This window comes from Squalius cephalus (assembly GCF_949319135.1).
Source record: "Squalius cephalus genome assembly, chromosome: 5".
NCBI lineage: Eukaryota > Metazoa > Chordata > Actinopteri > Cypriniformes > Leuciscidae > Squalius > Squalius cephalus.
The window spans coordinates 35,879,562-35,903,997 of record NC_137126.1 but is presented as its reverse complement, the minus strand read 5'-3'; the positions used below and the strand labels follow the sequence as shown (position 1 = coordinate 35,903,997).

The 24,436-nt window shown below is 37.8% G+C and overlaps 1 protein-coding gene across 10 annotated transcripts in view; it reads left to right on the top strand.

The window, feature by feature from the left end:
* Positions 1-24,436, top strand: part of trpm3 (transient receptor potential cation channel, subfamily M, member 3) — a 148,211-nt gene that overhangs the window by 61,872 nt on the left and 61,903 nt on the right. For 9 of the 10 annotated variants that reach the window (XM_079870641.1, XM_079870645.1, XM_079870643.1 and 6 more), the window contains 5 exons: positions 14,602-14,681; positions 15,112-15,313; positions 16,136-16,349; positions 16,567-16,691; positions 17,773-17,944. In XM_079870641.1, the coding sequence (XP_079726767.1) occupies positions 14,602-14,681; positions 15,112-15,313; positions 16,136-16,349; positions 16,567-16,691; positions 17,773-17,944 (793 nt within the window). Of the gene's footprint in view, positions 1-11,611; positions 12,139-14,601; positions 14,682-15,111; positions 15,314-16,135; positions 16,350-16,566; positions 16,692-17,772; positions 17,945-24,436 lie in introns of those variants that run through there. The other variant, XM_079870638.1, reaches the window with a different exon arrangement.

The window sequence follows — 24,436 nt, the reverse complement described above, 5'->3', positions numbered from 1 at the left end:
TTTCATTTGAAAGTAACGATGTAATGGCAGCTTTTTTAGGATCCCTGTTTTGAGTGGGCTGTATTGTTCTGTTGTTGTACGCTGCACTATTTAGCATTTCGAAAAACTGTAGATTCAGACCCTAAAGGATATTTATAAAAGATTGTAAAGCTTCACCATAAATACATAATACTAAAGTGAAAGGGAGCATGCGCTCTTGTATGAGTGTGTGCGTGTCAGCGCAAGGATGGGGGAGGAATGGCTTTTTCTCTGCACTAGCAGTTCTGCACACCCTCTATTACAGACCCCAAATTGAAAATGCATTCTCACTTTATCCTCCGAATGTGGCCAGATGAAAAACCGCGGTGCTGCGAATTGAGGGAAACATTTCTGTTGTGTGTGTTGATATTGGGGTTTTTCTGCTTCTGTTTTCCGACTTTCTCGACAGAACAGTTACATTCTGAATGACCTGCTGCAATGTGATAACCTTCAAAAGCATCTCTGTTGACACTGATAGTGTTTCGGGGTTGAAGTGATATACCACTGAAGAACATAGCGGTTCATAACGTTTGAGGGCACGAAACCAGAGTAAGCTATTTTTCACACTGTCCCTCATATTACAGCTGCAGTCCTTTTAATGCAGTATATTTAATCTCCTTTAACACTGGATTAGTGTTCTCAGGAAACAGCAACAGTAATGAGATTAAGGTTGAAGGAATGAAAGTCACTTATATCAAGGGATGGAATGAGCTACGGGGGGTTGGGACATTTTTTTTCCTTTATAATGTGGAAAAGTGAGACCTTTTCCTCTGCCTGAAATCATTGATAGGTGAAGGGCTTCCATTAGGGATGATATCATTGATGAAAGTATTGTTATAATAATTCAGCATTCGACAAAATGTGGAAGAGAGAAAAGCTCTACAAGGTACTATATGCAATTTCAAACTCAGCGTCGTTTAATTGAATGTTTCTCATTGGTTTATAACAGTAGCCAATTAGATGGTTTTCATGGCAGAGTGACTCCTTGATTAATGCTCCTTTCAGAAATGATTCTGCCTTGACCTGCATTCAAGGTTACAATGGACAGCTATAGATCCAGAAAATGACTGGCAGCGAAGGCAAGGCCAATCTCTATCGATGAAATATGTTGATATTTTATTATCTGCAGTATCCACCCCTTTTCTGAACATAGAGGTCTCGCCCGATTCATAGCGGAGTTATCCTTTATGTTTTCGGTCTCCGGTGTATTTAGTCAAATGAGTGAATTTTTCAAGCTGATACTGTAACGTTAAACCTATGAAAATGGTTTTAAAAAGCGCATGGCTCTAGGTTATTTACTGATGGTGACATCATCATGTAGCCAATTATCATGTAGCCTGATTCACAGATCTCATCCCAAGGTTTATCACTGATCAAAAGTGTGTTAGGTCCTTGAATAATTTTAAATATTGCTGTACCAACCCTGTGATGCTGTGGCAAGAGAGCCAGCAATGTTATATTACCGTATGTGTATGCATTTTAATTTTTAGTAATGTTCAAAAAGTTTCTGTTTAATTAATTCAGATAATTCGGTTTTCTGCTTGATTATAATCCTTATAATAATTACATAAGACAAGTAAACAGTCAGCAATACAAGAGACAAATAAATACAACCGAACAAAAATACAAATTAAATTAAAAAAAAATTAAAAGTTTTTCAGGAAGTAACTAACAGTGGTTTTCTGAAAAGTAATAGCCTTAAACAAAAAGTTGAATAATTTAAATATAAAATAACATTGCATAGTCTTGTACACATTAAATCTAGATTAGTCCTTATTACCTCTATTATTTTGTTTTCATAATCGTTGGAAACCAAAAATGAAATTGATAATCAATTACGATTAATTACACAGCCCTAAATGTAGGTGCTCTTTTTACCCTGTTTTAACAATGGATTCCAATGGAGACCAGAACAGGACAACATCCTAATGGAAGTTAGAATCCATCATGGTGGCGATCATCATTTGCTCAGGAAAAAGGTGGATATCAGAGAGAGGAAATACTCCTTTAAGTGACAGTTCACCAAAAACTGTCAATTCTGGCATGAAAATCAGTGGGGGCAAAACAGCTCTGGACCCCTATTATTTTCATCATATGGACAAAAAACTTATTTTTCTAAATATCTTCTGTGTTCTGCAAATTAACAAAAATTATACAGGTTTGTTCCTGGTTTGGAACATGAGACTTAAGGGTGCTTTCACACCTGCCTCATTTAGTTCGGTTGAATCGCACTAGAGTTCGTTGTCCCCCTTGGTGCGGTTCGTTTGGGCAGGTGTGAATGCAGCAATCACACTCGGGTGCGCACCAAAAGCAGACTAAACAAGCGTACCGAGGTCTCGGTACGCTTTCAAACGAACTCTTGAGCGGTTCGTTTGAAGTGAGAACGTGATCCGACCTCGAACAGACCCAGCTGCCAAAGAACTGCGCATTTTTGGACTAAACCAGCTGCCGTAGTCAGCTGCGCTATGCATTATGGGATGAGGACAAATGTTTGTTGACAGTTTGCACTTTTAGCATGGCAGCTCGCAGACAATCTTGGAGTTGTGAGGAAGTGTGGAGCCTCATAGAAATTTGGTCTGCACTCTTACCTTTATCAGTTAAGAGCATGCTCTCTCCGCCACAACCGTCTTGCAGCACATATTCGTCTTTGCAAAATCCTAATTACAACATCGTATATATGACATTGTATCATATGATGCTCATAAGTTTCTTCATATTGCGTTAGTAGCTGATAACACCAAATCAGTAAAAGAATAAAAATTGCATCTTATAAAGATCTCCATAAATTGCCTGTTTTTGCACTTCCTGCTTTTCCCTGCTTGAGAATTTCTGTCCAAAAATGGATGACCTTTGCACAAGTGTGGTTTTGTTTACAAATTTCGGTTCACTTGCAAAAAGGGCAGTGTGAAAGCGAACCACACCAAGCAAAAAAAATCAACATTTTATTTGGTCCGAACCAAAGTAAGTGAACTAGCAGACTTTCCTGGTGTGAATACACCCAACTGATTACAGAATTTTACATTTTGGGTGAGCTACTCCTATTCCTTTCTAAAGCCATTAATAAGAAACTTGTCTTATTTTGATCTCATATGAAAAGCGACAGATAGGCTGCGCCATTTGGTCAATACGACCTCACACGCCGCTAAGTCTATCTTCTGTAGTCCTCCAGTATTCCATATTTAATAATGCTGCTGGGTGAGAACACATCCATTCACAGAACAGAGGGTGAGAAGAGGGGAGAGGAGAGGAGTGGCTCATTATTATAGAGGAAACCGAGGGTGACTTTGGCAGGGAGAAAGGTAATTTCACACCTTTCACTTCTTGACATGAAAATACAGACCAATACTCACTCAATTAAAAGATGCAGGAGCAGGCAGAATGGAAACAACCAAAAAAAAAAAAAAAAAAAAACCCGTCATCCTGGATGGTCAAGCTGGTCAAAATAACACTCAAAAGGAGTATTAAGCTCTTAAGTCAACTGTTGCAACATTTAATTGACAAGAAATGATGACAATAATCTGTCTATAGCAGGCTATATAATTTCTTTGTGTATGTAGGAGAATATCAGCACCATAAGGACTGTATTGTTAGGGGATTTACAGGACCCAAGGACCAGATATGATTAATTAAGACCCGGAGTCAGAAGTGCAGTCAATTTAATTATGCAGCTGACACTGAGGCCCTGAATGTAGGCACGTTGTGACCGTCCAGTTTGCAGATCTGGGTTGCTGGGCGCCGGCCTGTCCAGAACAAGAAGTCAGTCAATCTCCAATAATGCAGTTGTTCCTTAAAGGCCCCCTGAAATCAAAATGTAAGTTTTTTAGCTTTTAGTATGAATATGTTAGCCTTAAGGTTATGAATAAGCTGGTGTGTTCCAAAACAATGATAAAATACACATTTAGGAGATAAGCATTCAATATTACTGTCCCTCACTTCCGCTAAAATGGATCACAGATTTGAATGACGTCACAGCGGACTTCAGCTTCTCATCACATCTTCTGTCCAATCAAATGCTCTCTAGAATGTAAAGTGTCTCGCCCCCTATGCTATAAAAACCACCTGGCCAAAGTGACCATCATTGACACGTCGTGGAGCAATATGGGTTTTTGCCAGGGTCGATATTGTCCCCACCACTTTTTGAAACAACTCACAGCACGGATATACCTAATACAAATAAATAAAACATGCCATTCATTTCATTCGTTTGTCAAATAAGAGTCGTTCTAACGCTAAAATGTGTTGTTTTTTTAAATCAAGCTGCTGAGCTCGTTGCTGCTGCTATCAGTGGTGCGGATACAGTGTTCTCTTGTGGCTCGCACATTCTTCACTCGGAAGTGCGCTTCAATCTATCGCCGTTGTGGGAAACTCTATTCGTTGCGGTGAAATCACAAAACAAAATGCACACAAACGTGTCCCTGCTTGATATACAATCACTGATAAACATATTCGGTTTTAATGAGAAAAAAAAAACCTATACGAGTGCAGATTAGAACCCAGAACCTCTGACATGCTTGGCAAAAGTTCTACCACTAAACCATGAAAGTACACAAGTTATATATGCGGATCTATGGATTAGTAGATTTCATTAAATGACAAATTAAACCCTATTGAAATTGATTTCTGGACATCGTAGTGTTATTTTTTACAAAAATTGTTATTGTACACATATATTGTACTTATATCTTAGCATTGTATAGCAACCTCCTCCCCCCCACACACCTGTCCCACCCACTTTTTAAAACAAAATTACTGGTTGGATTGGTTGGAGATGTGTGTTCGGTTGCTCGAGTTTTATTCCATTTTCCAACTGTTTGTTAGGAATGAAATGGCTAGAATTGATTCACACCTCTACTATTGAATCCAACTTATCATCAGTCCTCGGATTCGCTTCCATGGTGCTGTCAAGTACGACATGCAGTCTCTGAGGTAAACTAAATGCTATTGGCTATTTGAAAAGGGAGAGGAGCCATTCAGTATGTCCCGCCTTAGCTTCCTGTTTCATTGGAAATTAAGTCTATGCATCATACAAAGCTGCGTGTGCCAAGGCACTTCAGTGGGCCTTTAACCTGTAACCAAGAAGACACACACACACCGACACAGCTTCTTCAAGGTTGGATTTGGCCAGGCTCTAACTATAAACAGGAAAGTAAAGTAAAGTCTTTAACTACAAAATGGTCACTCAAACTATCGGTTCCAATGACCCTTGTGACTTATAGTCGTCAGGATACCCTAGAAAAACAGATGTATGTATTGACACGTTGAAGACATTTCTCAAACACAAAACTAGTCCATATTTCATTTCTGGAAGTCGGTTACATGTCTGTACAGACGTGTGGGTGTATGGTAAATATCACTTATGGCTTTGTGTATGTGAGATAGGGTGGCTGGGTCACACTATTATGCACACTGTATAGCATTTACTGTATGTTGCATTTTAAACTTCATAAACAAAACATATGTCAACTAATACACACATAAATACTGGAATGCATAACCCTGCAGGTGGAGTAAGATACAGCCCAAACCCTGTAATTTAAAGAGAGCTTGTTTCTGACAAACATTCTTATAAACCAACCATAAACGTAACCCTAGCGCTCCGTGTACTACAATGTTTCTAAATGACAGGGCCTGACAGTCATTTACAGTATGTCACTTTTTCAATAATTGGCTGTCCAATTTTAAATCTATCTATCTATCTATTGTTTGTTCGATCTATCTTTCAAACATTCTGAAGTTCTATCATTTAAACATTTTTTCTAGTCACAAAGTATTAGTATCTATACTTTTCTTTGACTTCATTACATTCAAATTTGGATTGGACACACATAATCCTGCTCAGATTCATGTAAGTGGATCACAAACAACACAGTAGTGCTGTTGTGATACCATTTACACTTTTATTCAAGTGACCTGTAATATATGTAGATTATTTATACATAGATGAGTGACATGATATGTACCATTTTTAAAAAAAGAAAATTATAAGGGTGTCAGGCTTCTAATGCAGTCGTAAAGCACTTGCAAACCGCTGTGTAGAGTGGAGCAACATACATTATATTAAGCCATTTGAATGCTACAGTATGACATTCCAAAAAAGGGTTATATAATATAGCAAGAACTCAGTATGTGTGTATGTTCAATGCGTAAATATAGGTCTACTTTACTCCAGGCTGTATTCATAAGCAGGTACCAAACAACACCATATGCTGTAATCATCAATCATCTTTTCCTGCCAGGCTAACAATGTTCTACATTTTGGTCGACTTAGAAGGCTTTGCCAATCTGTCCGCTGCTGAAAGATTAATATTTCATCTTTCTGCCAAGAAGAGAGAGCGTTCCTGACAACCTTCATCTACTGTAACACTTATCATTTTGTAGCAATGCTGTGATAATGGCAGCACTGAAGTGTAGCTGTTCTCACTCTCTGTCTCTTTCTCGGATAGGCAGGGAGAATTAGGTCCTCATGTAGTCATTGCAGAAAGGCAGAATGGTCATGCCACAAGTGATTAAGAGCTGGTTGAGGTGGCGCATTCTGGGACCGGGGAGGCCTATGGGAAAGGGAGCCTGTGCTTATTTTGCAGGTCTACAGATGGATTGTCCCCGACGTGGATAAAACAAGCTGTGCCTCCCTGCCTTAGTCACTTAATTACTGCTTATGTGTGCCTATCGCTTTCCCTAAACAACACACACACAGACACACACACACACACACACACACACACACACACACACACACACACACACTTACTAGCTTATTTGCATTCACACAAACTTCGCTCATAGTCTGTAACTTATTTTTCTTTATCTACCTCTCCTTTCACATCGTGTGACATTCGTCTATTATTTCAAAAAGATACTCTGCCAAGTTATGGTCATTATTTTATACACGCTAATCCTATTCTGCCTACAGGGATTTGCATTTCTCAGGAACTGGCAGGATTTTATACCAGCTTATGTTTGTTAGCCTTTGTTTGATAGAGGTTGCTCAGGTTTCTCAAGTAATACAGCACTTCATTGTGAGCCAGGAGAGCCTGTACGTTTGAAATCGAAAGCTGATTGAATTGGCTTCAGAACACTGCTGTTATTGTGTAACACGAGCGCATCCGTAAATAAATGTGTAGAGCTTCCTAGTGCTTTAAAATTAAACACTTTCTATACTTGGGTGTTATGGCAAAGCATTAGAAAATAATCACAGATTTCCTTTTTTAAAGGCCTCTGCTAAATGAAATTAATTCATTGACACCGGTCTACTATAGCTAAATCTAAGACATGCATTTTCGATGATCGGATCACATTTGACCACATTCAAAATCAGATGTACTGTATATGGGAGTGATGGCCTTGTTGGCAGCACTATGACAGGTAGTGCTGTTGCGCTTCAGGCGACCCGAGTTCGAATCCCAGCTTGTGGTCTTTTCCCAATTCCACCTCCCACTTTGCTTTCTGTCCTCTTTCCAATTTGATTTAAAAATGCAAAAATACCAAAAATAAATCTTAAAAAAAGTCAGATGTAAATTCATCAAAAACACATTGGGCCCTATTTTAACAATCTGAAACGCGAAGCGCATATATATATATATATATATATATATATATATATATATATATAAGCGCATATATATATACACTACCATTCAAAAGTTTGGGGTTAGTACGATTTTTTAATGTTTTTAAAAGAAGTATCTTCTGCTCACCAAGGTTGCATTTATTTGATAAAAAAACAATAAAAAAAACAGTAATATTGTGAAATATTATGACAATTTAAAATGACTGTTTTCTATTTTAATATATTTTAAACTGTAATTTATTCCTGTGATCAAAGCTGAATTTTCAGCATCATTACTCCAGTCTTCAGTGTCACATGATCCTTCAAAATCATTCTAATATGATGATTTGATGCTCAAGAAACATTCATTATTATTATCAATGTTGAGAACAGTTGTGTACAATTTTTTTTCAAAATTATTTGATGAATAGAAAGTTCAAAAGAACAGCATTTATTTAAAATAGAATATTTTCTAACATTATAAATGTCTTTACTGTAACTTTTTATCAGTTTAACTCATCCTTGATGAATAAAAGTATTGATTTATTTTATTTCTTTCCCCAAAAAATAAAATGAAAATTCTTACTGACCCCAAACTTTTGAACGGTGGTGTTTAATGTTACAAAAGCTTTAGATTTCAGATAAATTCTTTTGAACTTTCTATTTTTTATTCTTTTGAACTTTCTATTCATCATAGCATCATGAAATAAAAATGTAAATAACTGTTTTCAACATTGATAATAATCATAAATGTTTCTTGAGCATCAAATCATCATATTAGAATGATTTCTGAAGGATCATGTGACACTGAAGACTGGAGTAATGATGCTGAAAATTCAGCTTTGATCACAGGAATAAATACACTTTACTGTATATTCACATAAAACAGCTGTTTTAAATTGGAATAATATTTCACAATATTACTGTTTTTGTTTGTATTTTTAATCAAATAAATGCAGCCTTGGTGAGCAGAAGATACTTCTTTTAAAAACATTCAAAATCTTACTGACCCCAAATTTTTTGAACGGTAGTGTATGTATATGTATTTATACATCTGCATCATTACACCAGTAGATGGTGACAAGTGACTGCTAAAAATATATTTGTCATTGAATCATTTACTCAAAAGATTTGTTTAAAACCACTGATTCATCCAGTATTGAAACAAGTGAAGTATTTATGAATCATTCCTTAAAACTGATTTTTTTAAATTCATTCAAATTCATTAATCATATTTAAATAGACTGCAGCAATAAATATTTTGTCAGAACTGCTAGTAAATTACATGCAATTTTGTTTAGTTGTCTGTTCAGAATCGTGGGAGAATCGTGATCTCTGTTTGAATCATGATCTCATTGTATCCAGAATCGTGCAGCTCCAATAGAGACACATTTGAATTAAGTTATATATGCAATCCCACTATCAAATATCCAGATATTAACTGGATACAAAATTCATGTTAATGCTATGGGTGTAAGGGGAACCTATGATTGCCTTTGTGTTGATTACTGTCACAGCTTTTTTAAAGAATATTGGGAAATACATTGCCTCATTACAGTATGCTTTACTTTTTCTGCATCATTTCAAGAGAGTTTGTTCTGAAACCCATCAGCTTTGGACATTTTGTAAATTATCTTTGGTAAATGATGTAACTCTGGGCAATACTCTGCAATGTTTTGAAATGTCCAGTTAACCACAGAACAAACCGTTTAGGTTAGTTACTAAAGCTGGGTGTATTACATACACAAAGCACACAGACACACACATGTACACACATATCTCTCATGGATAGCCTGATCCCTTGCTTGTTTTCATGCCAAAGTAAGCAGCTAAGCTGCAGTATACTGAAAAGGAAGAGAGCATGAGAGGGCCTGTCAAAATGAACAGGGGTGGGTAGCCCTGTGATTATATATTCAGATATTGAATGTGTATGTGAAAGAGAGAATGTGTGTCTGTTTATGTGGCCATTTGTGCCTGTAAAGTCATGTTAGTGCTGTATTTAAGTTGTGCAAAGGAACTAGGACTCTTCCACACTACTGGTTTAAATACGGATCGGAGTCTGTTTGATCACTGTTAAAAAGACCATCCGTAATAATGAATTTGCAGATTAATGGTGGTTCGATGCTAGTCTAGTGGACTATTATAGCAGTGTTGTTCACCATCAAAACGTAAAAGTTTGTTTGGTTGTTGTAAAAGCGTTTTTTCTGTTCTCAAGTGAAGTATACTTCAATAGTCTCTACCTTTACACATGATTTCCACGCTTTCAAATATTCATCAAAACCGTTAAAGAAGAAAGTTGTCGTATGTGTTTGTATAGGGTGTTTGTGAATCTTCTAACAGTAATCATGCAATCAGCTTTCTATGCAAATTTCAGCAATGAACCTTCAGAGTAAATTCATGTTACCTCTTTGTGACCTTGCAGTTGCTAAAAGCTTTCAGCTAATTCCAGACCTAATGGAACTTAAAAGCCTCTTCTTGTGCCTTCTCTTTTTTTCCTGTGAAAACATCTTGATCTGTCCTCTGTGGAGGCTTCAAAATCCATTTACAGGTATTTCAGTCCCTGAAGAAGATTGTCATGATCACATCTATCCTAAACTCAGGCTTATGGTCATAGCACATGGTTTAGATGTTTATGTAGTTTAGGATCATATAGTTTAACAGCACAACTATTTTTTTTTTACATTGATAATAGTAAGATTTTTTTTTTTATCAGCTCAGCATATCATAGGATCATTTACCATATTAGTTCATCTGCATTATGTAGCTTCCAAGTGCGGCATTTCTTTTTGCAAAGGAGCTTTAAGGAGCACTGCTACCCGAGATCACTAGCAAATTGAACATTACCTAGAAATATAGCAATGTCTCTCTTGTGCTCAGATGGGGAACTCTGATGTCAATAATCCTCAAATTAAATTATTAATCTTTCACTGCTTAACCCGAGTAGCACTCTCTATTCCCTGTACAAAAGTGCTGCTCTCTTCTGTTATGTTATAAATGTTGCCATACTCGATCCTGCAATGCCCCTGTATAGACAGTCTTTAACTAATCTCCAGAGGCTTTAATTAGGCTAAACAGTGGGGAAATTAAACTCTAATCTACATTAAATGAACTCTCAGCAGAGTGCCTTTATTGAGATCCCAACTCCTCAGTAGGGGCCAGGGCAGGGAGCAGGGGGATACTGGAGGTTCCCTGGTTAGTTACCACTAACAGTTTTCAGCTGTTTCAAAAATAGAGGAGCAAGAGAGTTATTTAATATTTTATTTATTTTATATTATATATTCTTATTTAGTTCTAATATAGATCATATTTATTATACTTATGTACTTTTTTAATTATTTAATTCTATTTTTATTATTCTTTATTTTTCCTATTTTGTCAAAATGCTTTTGCTCATCTTCACAGTCGTCATTTCTTTTTTTAAATGTTTAAAAATAGCTATACAAATAAATTGTATTAATATACAAATGAAATGTTTTATTCAGTAAATGTATTCAGCCCATAAATTGACATGGTAAAATGAAAGTGACACAATTTCAGATTTTAACTGCAATATTTGCAACATGCAATTAATAGCAAGTTGAGTTGATGTAACAAATATATTTTACTTTTACTTTACACCTCCTGTCAATTATATCCATCCCCTCTAAAGTACAAATGTACAATTAGAATATTATATGCTATGTTAAAAATTAGATCCCACACACACACACACACATATATATATATATATATATATATATATGAGGTCTTACCCTCACCACAGGTTTCTTTCCCATCAGTCTTTGAGCTGCTCAACCGGGAGGAGAAGCATGATGGACAGCTTAGAGGATTCCATCTGTTTCAGACTGACATCTTTTCACACAGGTGACAGGTGGTGTATCAGCACTGTGTTTGTGTGTGCTTTATTTTAATAAATACGTTGGGGGTGTTATGTACTGTAAGTTCAGCAGGGCTGATATAATTACCATATGTCAAAAAAAGAATGTGATGGCCATTGTTAATCGCCACTCAACCAAGCAATACTTTGATCCTCCCCCGTATAATTAGTTGTTGGTGTTGTGTGAGGTGATTGTAAAGGATTTTGCTGATGCACAGAAGTGTGAGATGATTCTGACAGGCCCTCTGGTGAAGGGACAGACACTGACCACAACTGCAGTGTAAGTCAGAATAATCATGCTAAGATTTTCTAGACAACCAATGCAAAGAAAAAGTGTGTTTAAATGTGTCACAAATGTGTGTATGATTGAGAGAGAGGGAAACGTGGATGTTCCCATCTGGATGCCGCTGTTGGGAGTTTGTTATTGTAGGGGTGTCAAATTGGGTTAGCGGAACAGGATTTGAGGGGGGCGTCCTGACTTTTTTTTTTTTTTCGTCTGTGAGACTTTCAGAAGGGATTAATCCTGAAGTCCCAACACATTTGAGTTCAGCTAACAAGGCCACAAGCATGTGTGTTTGGCCTCTAAAGTCCCCGGCCTTTCAACAGAGCAGAAGCTGCAGCTGTGAATATCTGGATTGCAAAATGATGATGGGTTTCTTACTTCTGGATTTATTTATGAAGATGACGATAAGAGCAGGTAATTTCTAATGATTTAATATGATATTATAATAATTAAAATTATTATAAGAAATTCAATTATTATACATTTGATGATATACATTTTAGAAAAGTAAAAAGTTAGTTTTTAATATAAGAATTTGGCTGCAAAAGTAAGTTATTTTAAGTTATTAATAAAGTACTAATTTTAAAGTTATTAATGAGAGCTAACTTTGATAGACTATTTAACTTCTGACGGTATGAATTTGCTATTAAATTTCATTACATTGATACATGCATTATATACCAATACCTATTTCCAAAATATACAAATTTTCTTTTTTGCACTTACTTGATAATATTTTGATGCATATTATATTGCATAATATATGATATATTGATATATATTCATAATATATTGATTTTTTTGGGGGGGTGCTTTCGTTGTCTACATGTCCAAATGCTCCACCTTCCATAACATTACCTGTTGGTGCAGATCCCCTATAGATTTTGAGATATATCCAACAAGGAGCAAAGCTGTTCTTTGCTTCTCAGGGCACCAATCCTGAGGACAAATCGTAATTACACCACAAGCTTTTGACAGCTCTCCGCTGTGACTGGAGATCCATACGAATCATGTCAACTCTCACAAACAAGATAAGAGCAAAAGAAAAGAAGTATATTAGAAGTTTATGAGGTCTTTTCAACTAATAATTGTTTTGAATGTGTGCTGCATTTTCTGACATCACCTGCAGACTGCGATATACAGTAGCTTACCTGGTGCGTTATCGCATTAAAAACACACACAGGAATACACTGGAGACTAAACTGATTATGTTCCTCACACTTGAGCAGAATTACAGAGATATCACGCCTAGGGATCCCAGATGGGTTTAAAATAATTCAGGTGTTACTTCCGGAACTATTTTACTTCTCTTTTGCTTGACTGTTAATATCAGCACATTTTGCTCTGCAAGAAGCTGGTTTTTGTTAACCCTTTTGATTGTATTTTTTTAATATTGAGGTTCGAGAGACACAATGCTGTAAGTATAATAATAATAATAAACTTTAACTTTAATTCAGCTTGTTGCCAAGGCAACATTTCTTATTTTCATTTAGTTTAACCTGATGTACTAAAATAACTAAAAACTGAAATAAAAATGAAACTATATGAGCCAACTATTTTTAGATTTAGATTACATCTGCCATCATCTAACACTCACATAGTCTTTAAAATCTTTCAAATGTATCTCAATTTAAATTTCAAAATTAAAATTGTATTTGTAACATTTTTAGTTTGTTTTATGCTTTCATTTTTAATTTTGTGATGCCTACGTTGTAAAAAAAAAAAAAAAAAGTGTACCATTTAAAACAATTGATTTTATTTTTAAGTGTTTTATATATATAACATTAGTTGATGTTTTATAATTGGGTTCTCTGGAACAATAAATAATGTAACATTCCAAATATGAAATTTTATTGTTTATAATTTGTTCTCATAAGATGAGTAAAGGTTGTGAAGTGTCAATCCTATTCTTAAATGTTAATTATGTTTTTTAAACAGTTAAAATAGCCTTGGGGTCTCTCAGACCTCAAAAAACAAATGTTAATGCATTGTTTTTGACCAACAGCAGAGCAGTGAGCTGCTCTCACAGCAGCTCTGTCAGAAAGCATTGAGTTCAGTCAGATCTACATTATCCATGTTCATGCTGGCGTAACAATGTGTGAATGTGGGTTGTCAGTGATGCGCCCTGGATTCACTGAGTCATCACATGGGGGTTTTCCTGTAAAAGCTAAACCCCAGTACCTCCCTCTCTACCTCAGGCTAGCTTTTTATAAGAGTAATGGTGTACCATGGGAAGTCTAGTTGTGGGGTAAGTGCCTGTGTAACCACTTGCTGTTTTTGAGGTGCGTTCACAGACGGTGCTGCTGTTGTGTTGAATTAGAGCAAGCCACTCATGCAAACAGACAGTGTGTTCATTTGTAAATGCGGGACCTGTAATACCCTTGAATAAAAGCATTAAAAGTTCAATTTACATGTTATTTGTTGGTATGATTGTTATCCTCACAATATTGCCAAAGCATCAATACACATGACAAAAGCACTGACAAGAATAAAAAAAGAAAACAATAGTGTCTATGATTAAAAAATAAGGTGGCAATAATAAATGATGATAATTTATTTAAAATTCTTCAAAAAGTAAAACATAAACCAAAAGACCAGTTCATGATCACAAAAACGATGTACTATTTTTAGATGTACTATAGAAATTATAACTCTGAATGAACAACAGTTGTCGAATAGGTTACCATGATCAAATAGGCCTAAAGTACAATAAAGCACCACTTCCTGGTGCTGCAATGTAAAGAGGCTGGTGAAATGTTTACATTTTATTAATTATTTTTTGCTTGGGATTTACTGGTCTCTTTTAGTGGATGCAGGAAGCTGGCATTTCTCCCTCTAGTGATTTCTGTAACTTATACCTATTGTGTTTCTCCCCAGGCACAGAAATCATGGATAGAAAGAGCTTTCAGCAAGAGAGAATGTGTGCACATTATTGTAAGCACCAAAGACCCCCATAGGTGAGTACCGCCACCACTGTTGTAGTCTCTGCACAAGGTGAATTTTTAACAAACAAATCTGCAAATAGCAGATTTAAGCTGCTTTTAGATACTATTAATGAAAGAGAAATCATTCTTCATTAGTGTGGCCTTGTTCGAAACTGTTCGAGTATCTAAAGATACCACTGAGCATCTAAAGAATCACTACAGATTGCGGAAGTGAACGCTTGTAAAGAAGATCTTGTTTTCGAAATGCTTCTTTTAGACTGTTTTTAAAAATGTGAAGAATGTGTTAGCTTCGCTGTAATTAATCTGGCAGAGAAATGTAAATCTCAAAGCCTCTCTAAAACCTTTAATAAAATCTGCAAATAAGGATTTTGTAGATCACTTCCTGACAGTTTTGACTTTCACTTAATTTCACACTCTTTACGGGTTGTGTCTTCTGTCACAGGTGCTGTTGTGGCCGTCTAATTGGTCAACATGTTGGCCTGCCCCCCAGCATCTCATCCAATCAGAATGAGAAGTCAGATCGCGTGCCAAAGAATGACAGCTTGTCAGAGAAGTGGTCCATCAGCAAGCACACCCAGCTCAGTCCCACTGACGCCTTTGGAACCATTGAGTTTCAGGGAGGTGGACACTCCAACAAAGCAATGGTAGACGCATTTAGTCTCTTATTAACAATGGTTTGATGCTCAAAGTGTTAAAAATAACTCTGTTAAAATATTCATGAACCTTTTAGAACCTTTTGCAAGACATTTATTATTAATATCTGTTGATCCTGCCAGATTGAGCTTCAAAATATCATTCATTTTACAGCCATAGAGTCAGTAAATCAGAGGACATTCAATAAGACTGCAGATGAAAATGTAGGGAGCAAAATTATTTTATTAACTGAAATGTATTGAATATTAATAAGTAGACATTATGTTCCAGAAATTTGGCTGCTATTTAACACTATACAACTGTCATTATCGGAAAATGAAAGTCATTTAAGAGGAACACAAAGTTCCTGCATTTTACCTACATGTTGATTTAAATCCCAGCAAGTACAGCTTGACATACCTGAATGGTTTCCACAAAAGTACTAAGCAGCATAGTTTTCAAGATTGATAATAATAAGAAATGTTTCTTAAGCGCTAAATCAGCATATTAGAATTTCTAAAGGATCATGTGACACTGAAGACTTTGCCATCACAGGAATAAATTACTTTGTAAAATATTTTCAAATAGAATACTGTTCTTTTAAATTGTAATAATATCACATAAATTGTAATGATTTATTCAATAAATAATACATAACAACATTATCAAACAATTTTTTTATCAAACAAATGCAGCCTTGATCAACATAATAGCCTTTTTCAGAAATAACAAAAAATCTTACAGACTCCAAACTTTTGAATGGTTGTGTAAAATCTTATATGTACTGTTAAACAATTATGTTAACTCATAATTCCACTTTTATGTTTTGTCAGTATGTACGAGTGTCTTTTGACACTAAGCCAGACTTACTGCTGCATCTGATGACGAAGGAGTGGCAACTGGAGCTTCCCAAGCTGCTCATCTCTGTTCATGGAGGACTTCAGAACTTCGAGCTGCAGCCCAAACTCAAGCAAGTCTTTGGCAAGGGTCTAATCAAGGCTGCCATGACCACTGGGGCCTGGATCTTCACTGGAGGAGTTAACACTGGTGTGTACGAGGTGTTAATGTATCTTTCAGTTTAATTAAGATTCTGAGTAGATTACTCTTATTAAGATTCTGAGCAATGCTAGTCAATATTATAGTCTGACACTATCTAAATTCTTAGAGAGATAAATGGCGGATGAAGATGTCTGTGTCCATGATGCCTTGTGTGATATCTCTCACACTGAGAATCTGTTATCTCTTCCGTTATCTGTCTCTTCAGGAGTCATCAGGCATGTTGGTGATGCTCTGAAAGACCACGCTTCCAAATCGAGGGGGAAGATCTGTACTATTGGCATTGCCCCCTGGGGGATTGTGGAGAACCAGGAAGACCTGGTGGGCAAAGATGTAAGTGACTCGACTACAGATAAATTGAATTACTAAACCTATTATATTATATTATATTATATTATATTATATTATATTATATTATATTATATTATATTATATTATATTATATTATATTATATTTTTCTAAATGACCAGTAAGACTTTATCTGGCTTGGATCATGGCAGATTTCACAAAATGTGCTTTTGTTAAATAATAATGAAATAGTCAAATTGATATATTCATTGGAAGTATTATTCACAAAATCAAATGTCCAGATCACAACAGGATGATTTTCATGTTGTCTCTGCATGTATTCTGTGTCATGTAGAATTCTATAAATAATTTGTGTGTGAGCCACTACATATATCTACTCAGTTTCACCTCAGCTTGTCGGTGTGTCTCTGAGGACTGATGCACATCTGAGACACAGAGATAGAATCATTCTTTATTTATAACCACTGATTTCTATCCCCCCTTACTCATACACAATTTTGGCTCTGTCTTTCTCTCAATCTCTCTCAAAGCCCCACTCAACCCCTCTAGTCTGGTCTGGTCTGGTCGGATATTTCATGCAGTGAATGTTTTAGAGATGATGTTTTGAAAAAACAAGACACTATGTGTTCACTATTTCTAGGTCACTGATCAAATAAGCAAATTTGTGGCATTGATCACGTGACTATTTGTAAAGACAGTCAGATGTTCTTGCTTCCATTGAAGCACAAGGCAAAAAGGGGAGCAACTAAAATACTAAAACATTTTGAAATTCATGTTAATTTCATTTTTTTTAACAGTATAAATTATTTATTTTGTATATATTCATTTTATATATTACAATATAATTTTTTTATATATTATTTATATACTATTTATTTTTATTATATTATAAATTTGCAAAATTAAACCATTTCTACTAGTGGTCTCAGATTTTTGGACCCCAAGTTGCTCACTATGTTTACTGAATGTTTTATCTTCTGTCCACTGATCACTTGTGCATGCCACTCTGCTTTGTGTAACATGCCACTGTTACTATTGTGTCATTCTTCATATCCTGAACATCCCTGGACAGCCTCTTTTTACTTCATGCTGTGTGTATTGCAGGTGGTCCGGCCGTACCAGACAATGTCTAACCCTCTTAGTAAGCTTACAGTACTCAACAGCCTACACTCCCACTTCATTTTGGCTGATAATGGCACCACCGGAAAGTATGGAGCAGAAGTCAAACTGCGCAGACAGCTAGAGAAACACATCTCTCTGCAAAAGATCAACACGCGTGAGTACAGTTCCGAGTAATTGAAGATGCTAATGTTTATGTGATTACTCCAAACTGCAAATTCAATGGTGCATTTCAATTATTTTCTAGAGAGGTTATAATAGTCTTATATCCTCAGTCACTTCTTCTAGGTTTTGTTGTGCTGATCTTCAAAAACCCACAGAGGTGATTCTCTATAGATTGCTGTCAGAAATGCCCAGATTAGTTTGTGCCTCAACGTCAAAAGCGCTACACGAGTTGCAAGATACATAGCTGACTGCACTGAGAGCACAAAGCCCTCCGCAACTGCACTCTGCCAGATAATATCCATACAGTCCATTTACTCGCATAAAGATATCAAATAAACGTCATTCAGCTGAAGGAACACATTCAGATTAATGCTGGTATAAATGCAATAAATCACAAACACACAAGAAGAAGATGACTATTTTGTTTGTGCTCGTGTGGATCATTTAAGGTCATTAAAAAGTGCTTTTAATATACACTGGTTACTTTTCTCCAGTGGCTGGATCATGCATTCTTGGATCATACTTTCACAAGATTCCTACACAGATATATGCTTGAATTATTGTGATGTTTTCAACCTGTGTTCCCCAGTCTTGTTCCATGTTTTGCAGCCCCTTATGTTTAATGTTGATTAGTCTCCCCAGGTGTTTCTTATTAGCCACGCCCCCTTGTGATCTTATTAAACTTGTTTGTCTGTGTATTTAAAGGCACACTATGCAGTTTTCCTTTTTTGTCAAACGGCGACCCTTGAGTCGCTGTGAAGTACTTGTTTTTAACGTTACTGTCGTAAATACCACTCACGCAGAGCCGTCTCTGCACTCACGGCCTGATCCCCTCCCCCCTGTAAACCGGTAGTGAACTGGTCTTATTATCATCAATGGATGAATGAACAACTTCGTAAAAAAAGACATACAACAAGCAAGCGCAACAACATACAACATAGAACGCAAGCAAGTTTACAAATAAGAGATTTACTTACTAGTCCATCCACAAGAATGCCAGGTCAGCATCGCTGTTGCATCCTTTGCTGCTTTTTAGCTCTCGCTAACGAGTGAAAGCCTGACCGAGTGGGACTCTTGTCCGGTTCCTCACGCGGTCACTTTCTCGTTTTCTTTTCCTTGACTCTTCAGACCACGTTTTCTTCGTCGACTCTGCCATGATTCACGTCTGAAATGCGTGCTAGTGTCTTCCATAGAAGACACTGAAATGCAAGGGTTTTTTAACCAAAAGTGAATTTGTCCCAGCATTTTTTTTTTATCTCCCTTCAGCAGACATGATATGTCTCCAACGTTGTGTATCTTTATAATTTAATAATTTGTTTTTAATTATTCTTTGTTTAAATTAATTATTAAATGTATTAATTTATGATATCATTCAGTATTTGTATTTTTATTTTTAATTTAGCCAATTTAATACATAAACACTTTTCCACAGCACCAAATGAGCCATTCCATATACCTGCCATATACAGCGCAAGGTCATCAACAGGAAGTGAGCTAGAGATTGACCTCTGTCATGTGACCTGTGGACTTCCCTTTGTCATCCTATGCCTGGAGTAATAGAGGGGGCTGGGAAGTCAAAGGGACGCTCAGGCGTCATCATTCACATCAAAAACCAGCCTCACCCACGCTGATTCATCCGTAGGAAGCAGCATGTGTACGGATCACTTTAAATAATCAGCATTTAAACCGGCAACTGCCTTGACAATTAAATGGGCAAAACACATCCAACCCTCTCTAGCATGTAGAAATTTCAGACTTCAAACATGTTTGAGCCCTGTTAGCAGAACAGATGAAACATGTTTAAGCTCATTAAATCATCCCGTGACACATTCATGATACATATTCACACTGCGATAAGAACAGTTTATTCTGACCTCACTCTCCTGACAGAAGGTTCATATATCTGAGCCATATCTCAGTCCGCAGCCACCTCTCTCTCTCTCTCTTTTTCTCTCTTTCTCTCTCTGTTTTCTGTTGCATCAGCTGTGTGATGGTGGTGTTTGCTCTGGCTTTGGGCAGAGCTCATTTCTTTATTTTATTACCTGTCCTTTCCAACACTAGAAGAACATCAATAATGCTCTGAGCTATCACCATGAGGCTCACAGAGCTACAAAGACCCTCAAACATGGAATCAAATCTCTTTGTTTTGTAAGAATTGTGGCAGGCTGCGGCCCGGCTTATGTATTCACATTCTGACGAGCTCTGCAGTGGTACTGGATTAAAATGAATTACAGACCTGTGCCTGCTGTTGTTGGGCTAATGAGAAGGTCTTTTTGAGTGTTTCTCAGATGAGGGAAAGAGTAGCGTGCACGGGATGCAATGAAGATTTCCTTGCAGGATAAGATGGGATGTGAGAATCAATTGCATTGTTCTGGATTAGGTGCAGTCTGATTGAAATCAGGAAGAGGAGGATGAGGGATGTTACTGAGATGAATCAGTGTTTAATTCCTAGTTCACATGGGAAATATGCGTAAGCGGTCCAATGTGAATTAGAATGTGTGTTGGGTGTCACGGTCATCAGCTAGTCACCATCTTCTCACTACATTTCCCATCATCCTTCCTGGCCCTCACCTGCATGCACTTCCCAATAACAGAGATCACCGTCACCTGTCACCAATCTTCACTGATCATCATCCAGCACTATATAACTCTTCCCTCTGCAGTTCACCATTGCCTGGTCTTGTTGTTTCCTCAGAGAACACTGACTCCTTACCTGACTCCTTACCTGACTCCTTACCTGACTCCTTACCTGACTCCTTACCTGACTCCTTACCTGACTCCTTACCTGACTCCTTACCTGACTCCTTACCTGACTCCTTACCTGACTCCTTACCTGACTCCTTACCTGACTCCTTACCTGACTCCTTACCTGACTCCTTACCTGACTCCTTACCTGACTCCTTACCTGACTCCTTACCTGACTCCTTACCTACCAGAACAACTTGCCTTCAGTCATCTGCTTCCTTCATCTGTCTTCAGTCATCTGCCTCGATCTCCATTTCCGAACCTGCAACAGATAAGTCCATTACTCATCCAGATATCCATCCTGAAGTTATCAGTTACTCACCTGTTTCCATCGTTGCGTTCACATACTTCTGCAAATAAACCTGGGCCCATATTCATAAAAAAATATTAATGCAAAGAGTAGCTACTAGTGACAAAATTCTAAGAAAGTTCATAGAAATGTGGGCATTTACTCTTAAAATTAAATAAAAATCCTAGTAAAGGAAAAAGGACATTTCCACCTTGCAAGCTCAAGATACTGCATTTATGAATATAGCAGGCTTTCCTGGTGCGCACAATCAGGGGGAATGAACCGTTAAAAATGTATTATTAACCGCTATAAGCTCCCACGTCTGCTTCTTTCCCCGTGCAGTGACACCCGGCCCAGATTTTCCTTTAAGGATGACCTTGTGTTCATCCACTAACTGGGCTAACAGTAAACACTGTGCCTCTGTCCAGTCGGGCTTTCTCGTTCTTCTTGTTTTTGATTCCATGTTTGCTACGTTAAAACCAACATTCAAACCACCACTTAAATAGACATGCCAGCAATCAGTGTAATTGGAAAGAGTGGAACCATTTTTATCATTCTAAGCCAATCAAATACCTTAAAGGAAATTAACAGCATGGTAAATAAAATAAAAAAAGGATTTATATACATATATATAATGTGTGTGTGTGTGTGTGTGTAGACCCTATACTTAAAATTGCTGTTTTTTTCCTTCTTGGACAACCAACCAATCACAGTCTTCAAATTGATGATTGTGTCATACGTAGCAACGGGGTCAGCCCCGCCTCCTCACTAAGATGAAAGTTTTTGTCTTTTCCTTGCTCAGAGTTGCTCTCAGATCGGTCCCGAATCGCTTTTAAGCTAAGACTCCTATGTAGAAGTTTGTAAGCTAAATTAGGAGTTTTCTGTGAGAATTCTTAGAAGCTTTAAGAATACGGGCCCTGTTGTTTACCTGTGTGAATCCTTCTGTTTCATGACAGAAGACCAGACCCTAAACTTAAAGTTTGGGCATTTCCCGCATCCATCAAAACCCATGACATCCATCGTTTCCATGATGGCCGCCCGATCGAAGTATATGTGAAAGAGTTCCTAGAAATTTCATACCAGGTCAACTGGACAGATGACATCCTAAAGAACATGTTTAGGCTTGGACTGGACAATCCTCTGCACCAGCCAGCTTCAGCCGCAAAACATTGTTCATTCGCACAATACCTGGATCATGCGCTGTTGTTGAGCAGTTCAGCCTTCATCATGGGTGAGGCTGATGATTACATCGCCACTCAACCACCATCACCAGCCATCTTCCTCGCCACACTGCCTGAATGTCTTCACGTCACACCTGCCGAGCCAGAGACTGTTCACGCCATGTCACCCTTCCAGGGTCTCGTCCCGCCATGTCCACCCTTCCAGGGACTCGTCCCGCCAAGTCCACCATTCCAGAGACTCGTCCCGTCGAGTCCACCCTTCCAGGGACTCGTCCCGCCGAGTCCACCCTTCCAGAGTCTCGTCCCATCAAGACCACCTGTAGCAAAACCCCAGCCAGACAATGGTGAAGCGTACTGATATTTCAAAAAGCTTTTATTTTCTTACACCTTTTTATTCTTGAAATACCGTAAGAGCTACAGGACAGATAAATAACATAAAATTAGCTCTTACGAACCCAAACATTAACCGAAGGCCACATTAAACAATATATTGTATATATATAACAATATATAACAACATTACAAATAGCCATTTATAAAAAAAACCTTTTATGACGTTACCTCAGTCAGTATTAACAATGCTGAAAAGCTTATGTTAACATAACTTTACATGACATAAGTGATACACATTTAAACACTTCTTCAAGTCGAATAAATTAACCTACATAAACATTAAACAAACCAAACACAATACTTTGTTCCCGTTCCAGCTAGGTGCTTAATTATCCCCTCCTTTTCTTTAGAACTTTTCGATTTCAGAGTGTTTTAGAGCGACATGAGATTTTTCCCCTTTTTCTTCCGTGTGTGCGTCTCACTAACAAGTCCCACCTTTCTAGATGCGAAATTAACGTTCCACAATGGAGGCGGAAATAAAGGACTCATTACATTAACAGAGGAGACTAATAAAATAAAGTTCAAAAGTAATTATCTTATTTACTCTCATGTGAGAGTTAGTTACACCACCCTTCCAGAGTCTCGTCCCGTCGAGTCCACCCTTCCAGAGTCTCGTCCTGTCGAGACCACCCTTCCAGAGCCTCATCGCGTCGAGACCACCCTTCCAGGGCTTTTTCACGTCATGCTCGTCAAGCCTGAGCATCTTCACGTCATGCCTGTCAAGCCTGAGCTTCTTCACGTCATGCCTGTCCAGCCTGAGATTCATGCCACGCCTGAGCCCTCGCCTCCAGCCAAGATGGCCGCCGCCACGTCTGAGCCCTCGCCTCCGGCCAAGATGGCCGCCGCCACGTCTGAGCCCTCGCCTCCGGCCAAGATGGCCGCCGCCACATCTGACTCCTCGTCTCCGGCCAAGATGGCCGCCGCCATGCCTGAGCCCTCGTCCCCGGCGATAGTAGCCAAGCCGGGCTCTCACGGAAAGGCCACGAAGGCCTGGTATCCTGAACGGCAGTCTCTGCCCTGGGCGCCCGAACACCAGTCTCCGTCCTGGCCACGGAGTAATATTTTATTTATTAATTATTATTGGGATTCTGTTATTTGATTTGTCTGTCATTATTAAATTCATCGACTAAATTGTTAAAATGCATACTTTACTTAGTATTTGATTTAATATGATCAATTTGACATATAGGGCTCTATCATACACCCAGCCCAATGCAGCGGCAAGCGCGACGCAAATGTTTTTTGCTAGTTTCAGCCTGACACAGTTATCCTTTTCACGTCCTGCGCCATGTTGTTTAAATAGCAAATGTATTTGCGCCTATTTATGCACCCATGGGCGTGCAGGTCTGAAAACGAGGTGTGTTCAGATGCATTGTTGGCGCGTTGCTATTTTGAGGCAACTGAAAAAGACAGCGCCAATGACCAACAAAAACCTGGTCTAAAGTCAATGGTGCAATATTTTTTTTGTTATTTAAAGAGCGAGTTAGTAATGTGCGCCTATAGGCGGTTCCACAACGCGCATACACTCTGCTTATTACACACACAGGGACGTCCAGCAGCTCACAAACTAGCCAAATATATATATAAGAAAAGGATTACAATGTAAAAGATTAATATTACATAAAGATATGGTTGAATCTGGCTTGTCCCGTATGGTCTGCTTGCCCACTTTAACCTCGCGCTCAAGCAGATCCGTTTGCGCTCTGGAGACGCGTTCAGTCTTTCTGCTTGCAAATTCCGTCATGTAAATAGCTAATCCGCCATGGCGCGAGCACAACTGGCTTTTAAAGGGAATGGGAGATGAGACTCTGGTTGGTTTATTTCACGTTACGCCCAAAACACACCCATTACTCATTAAGAGAATGGGGACAACCCT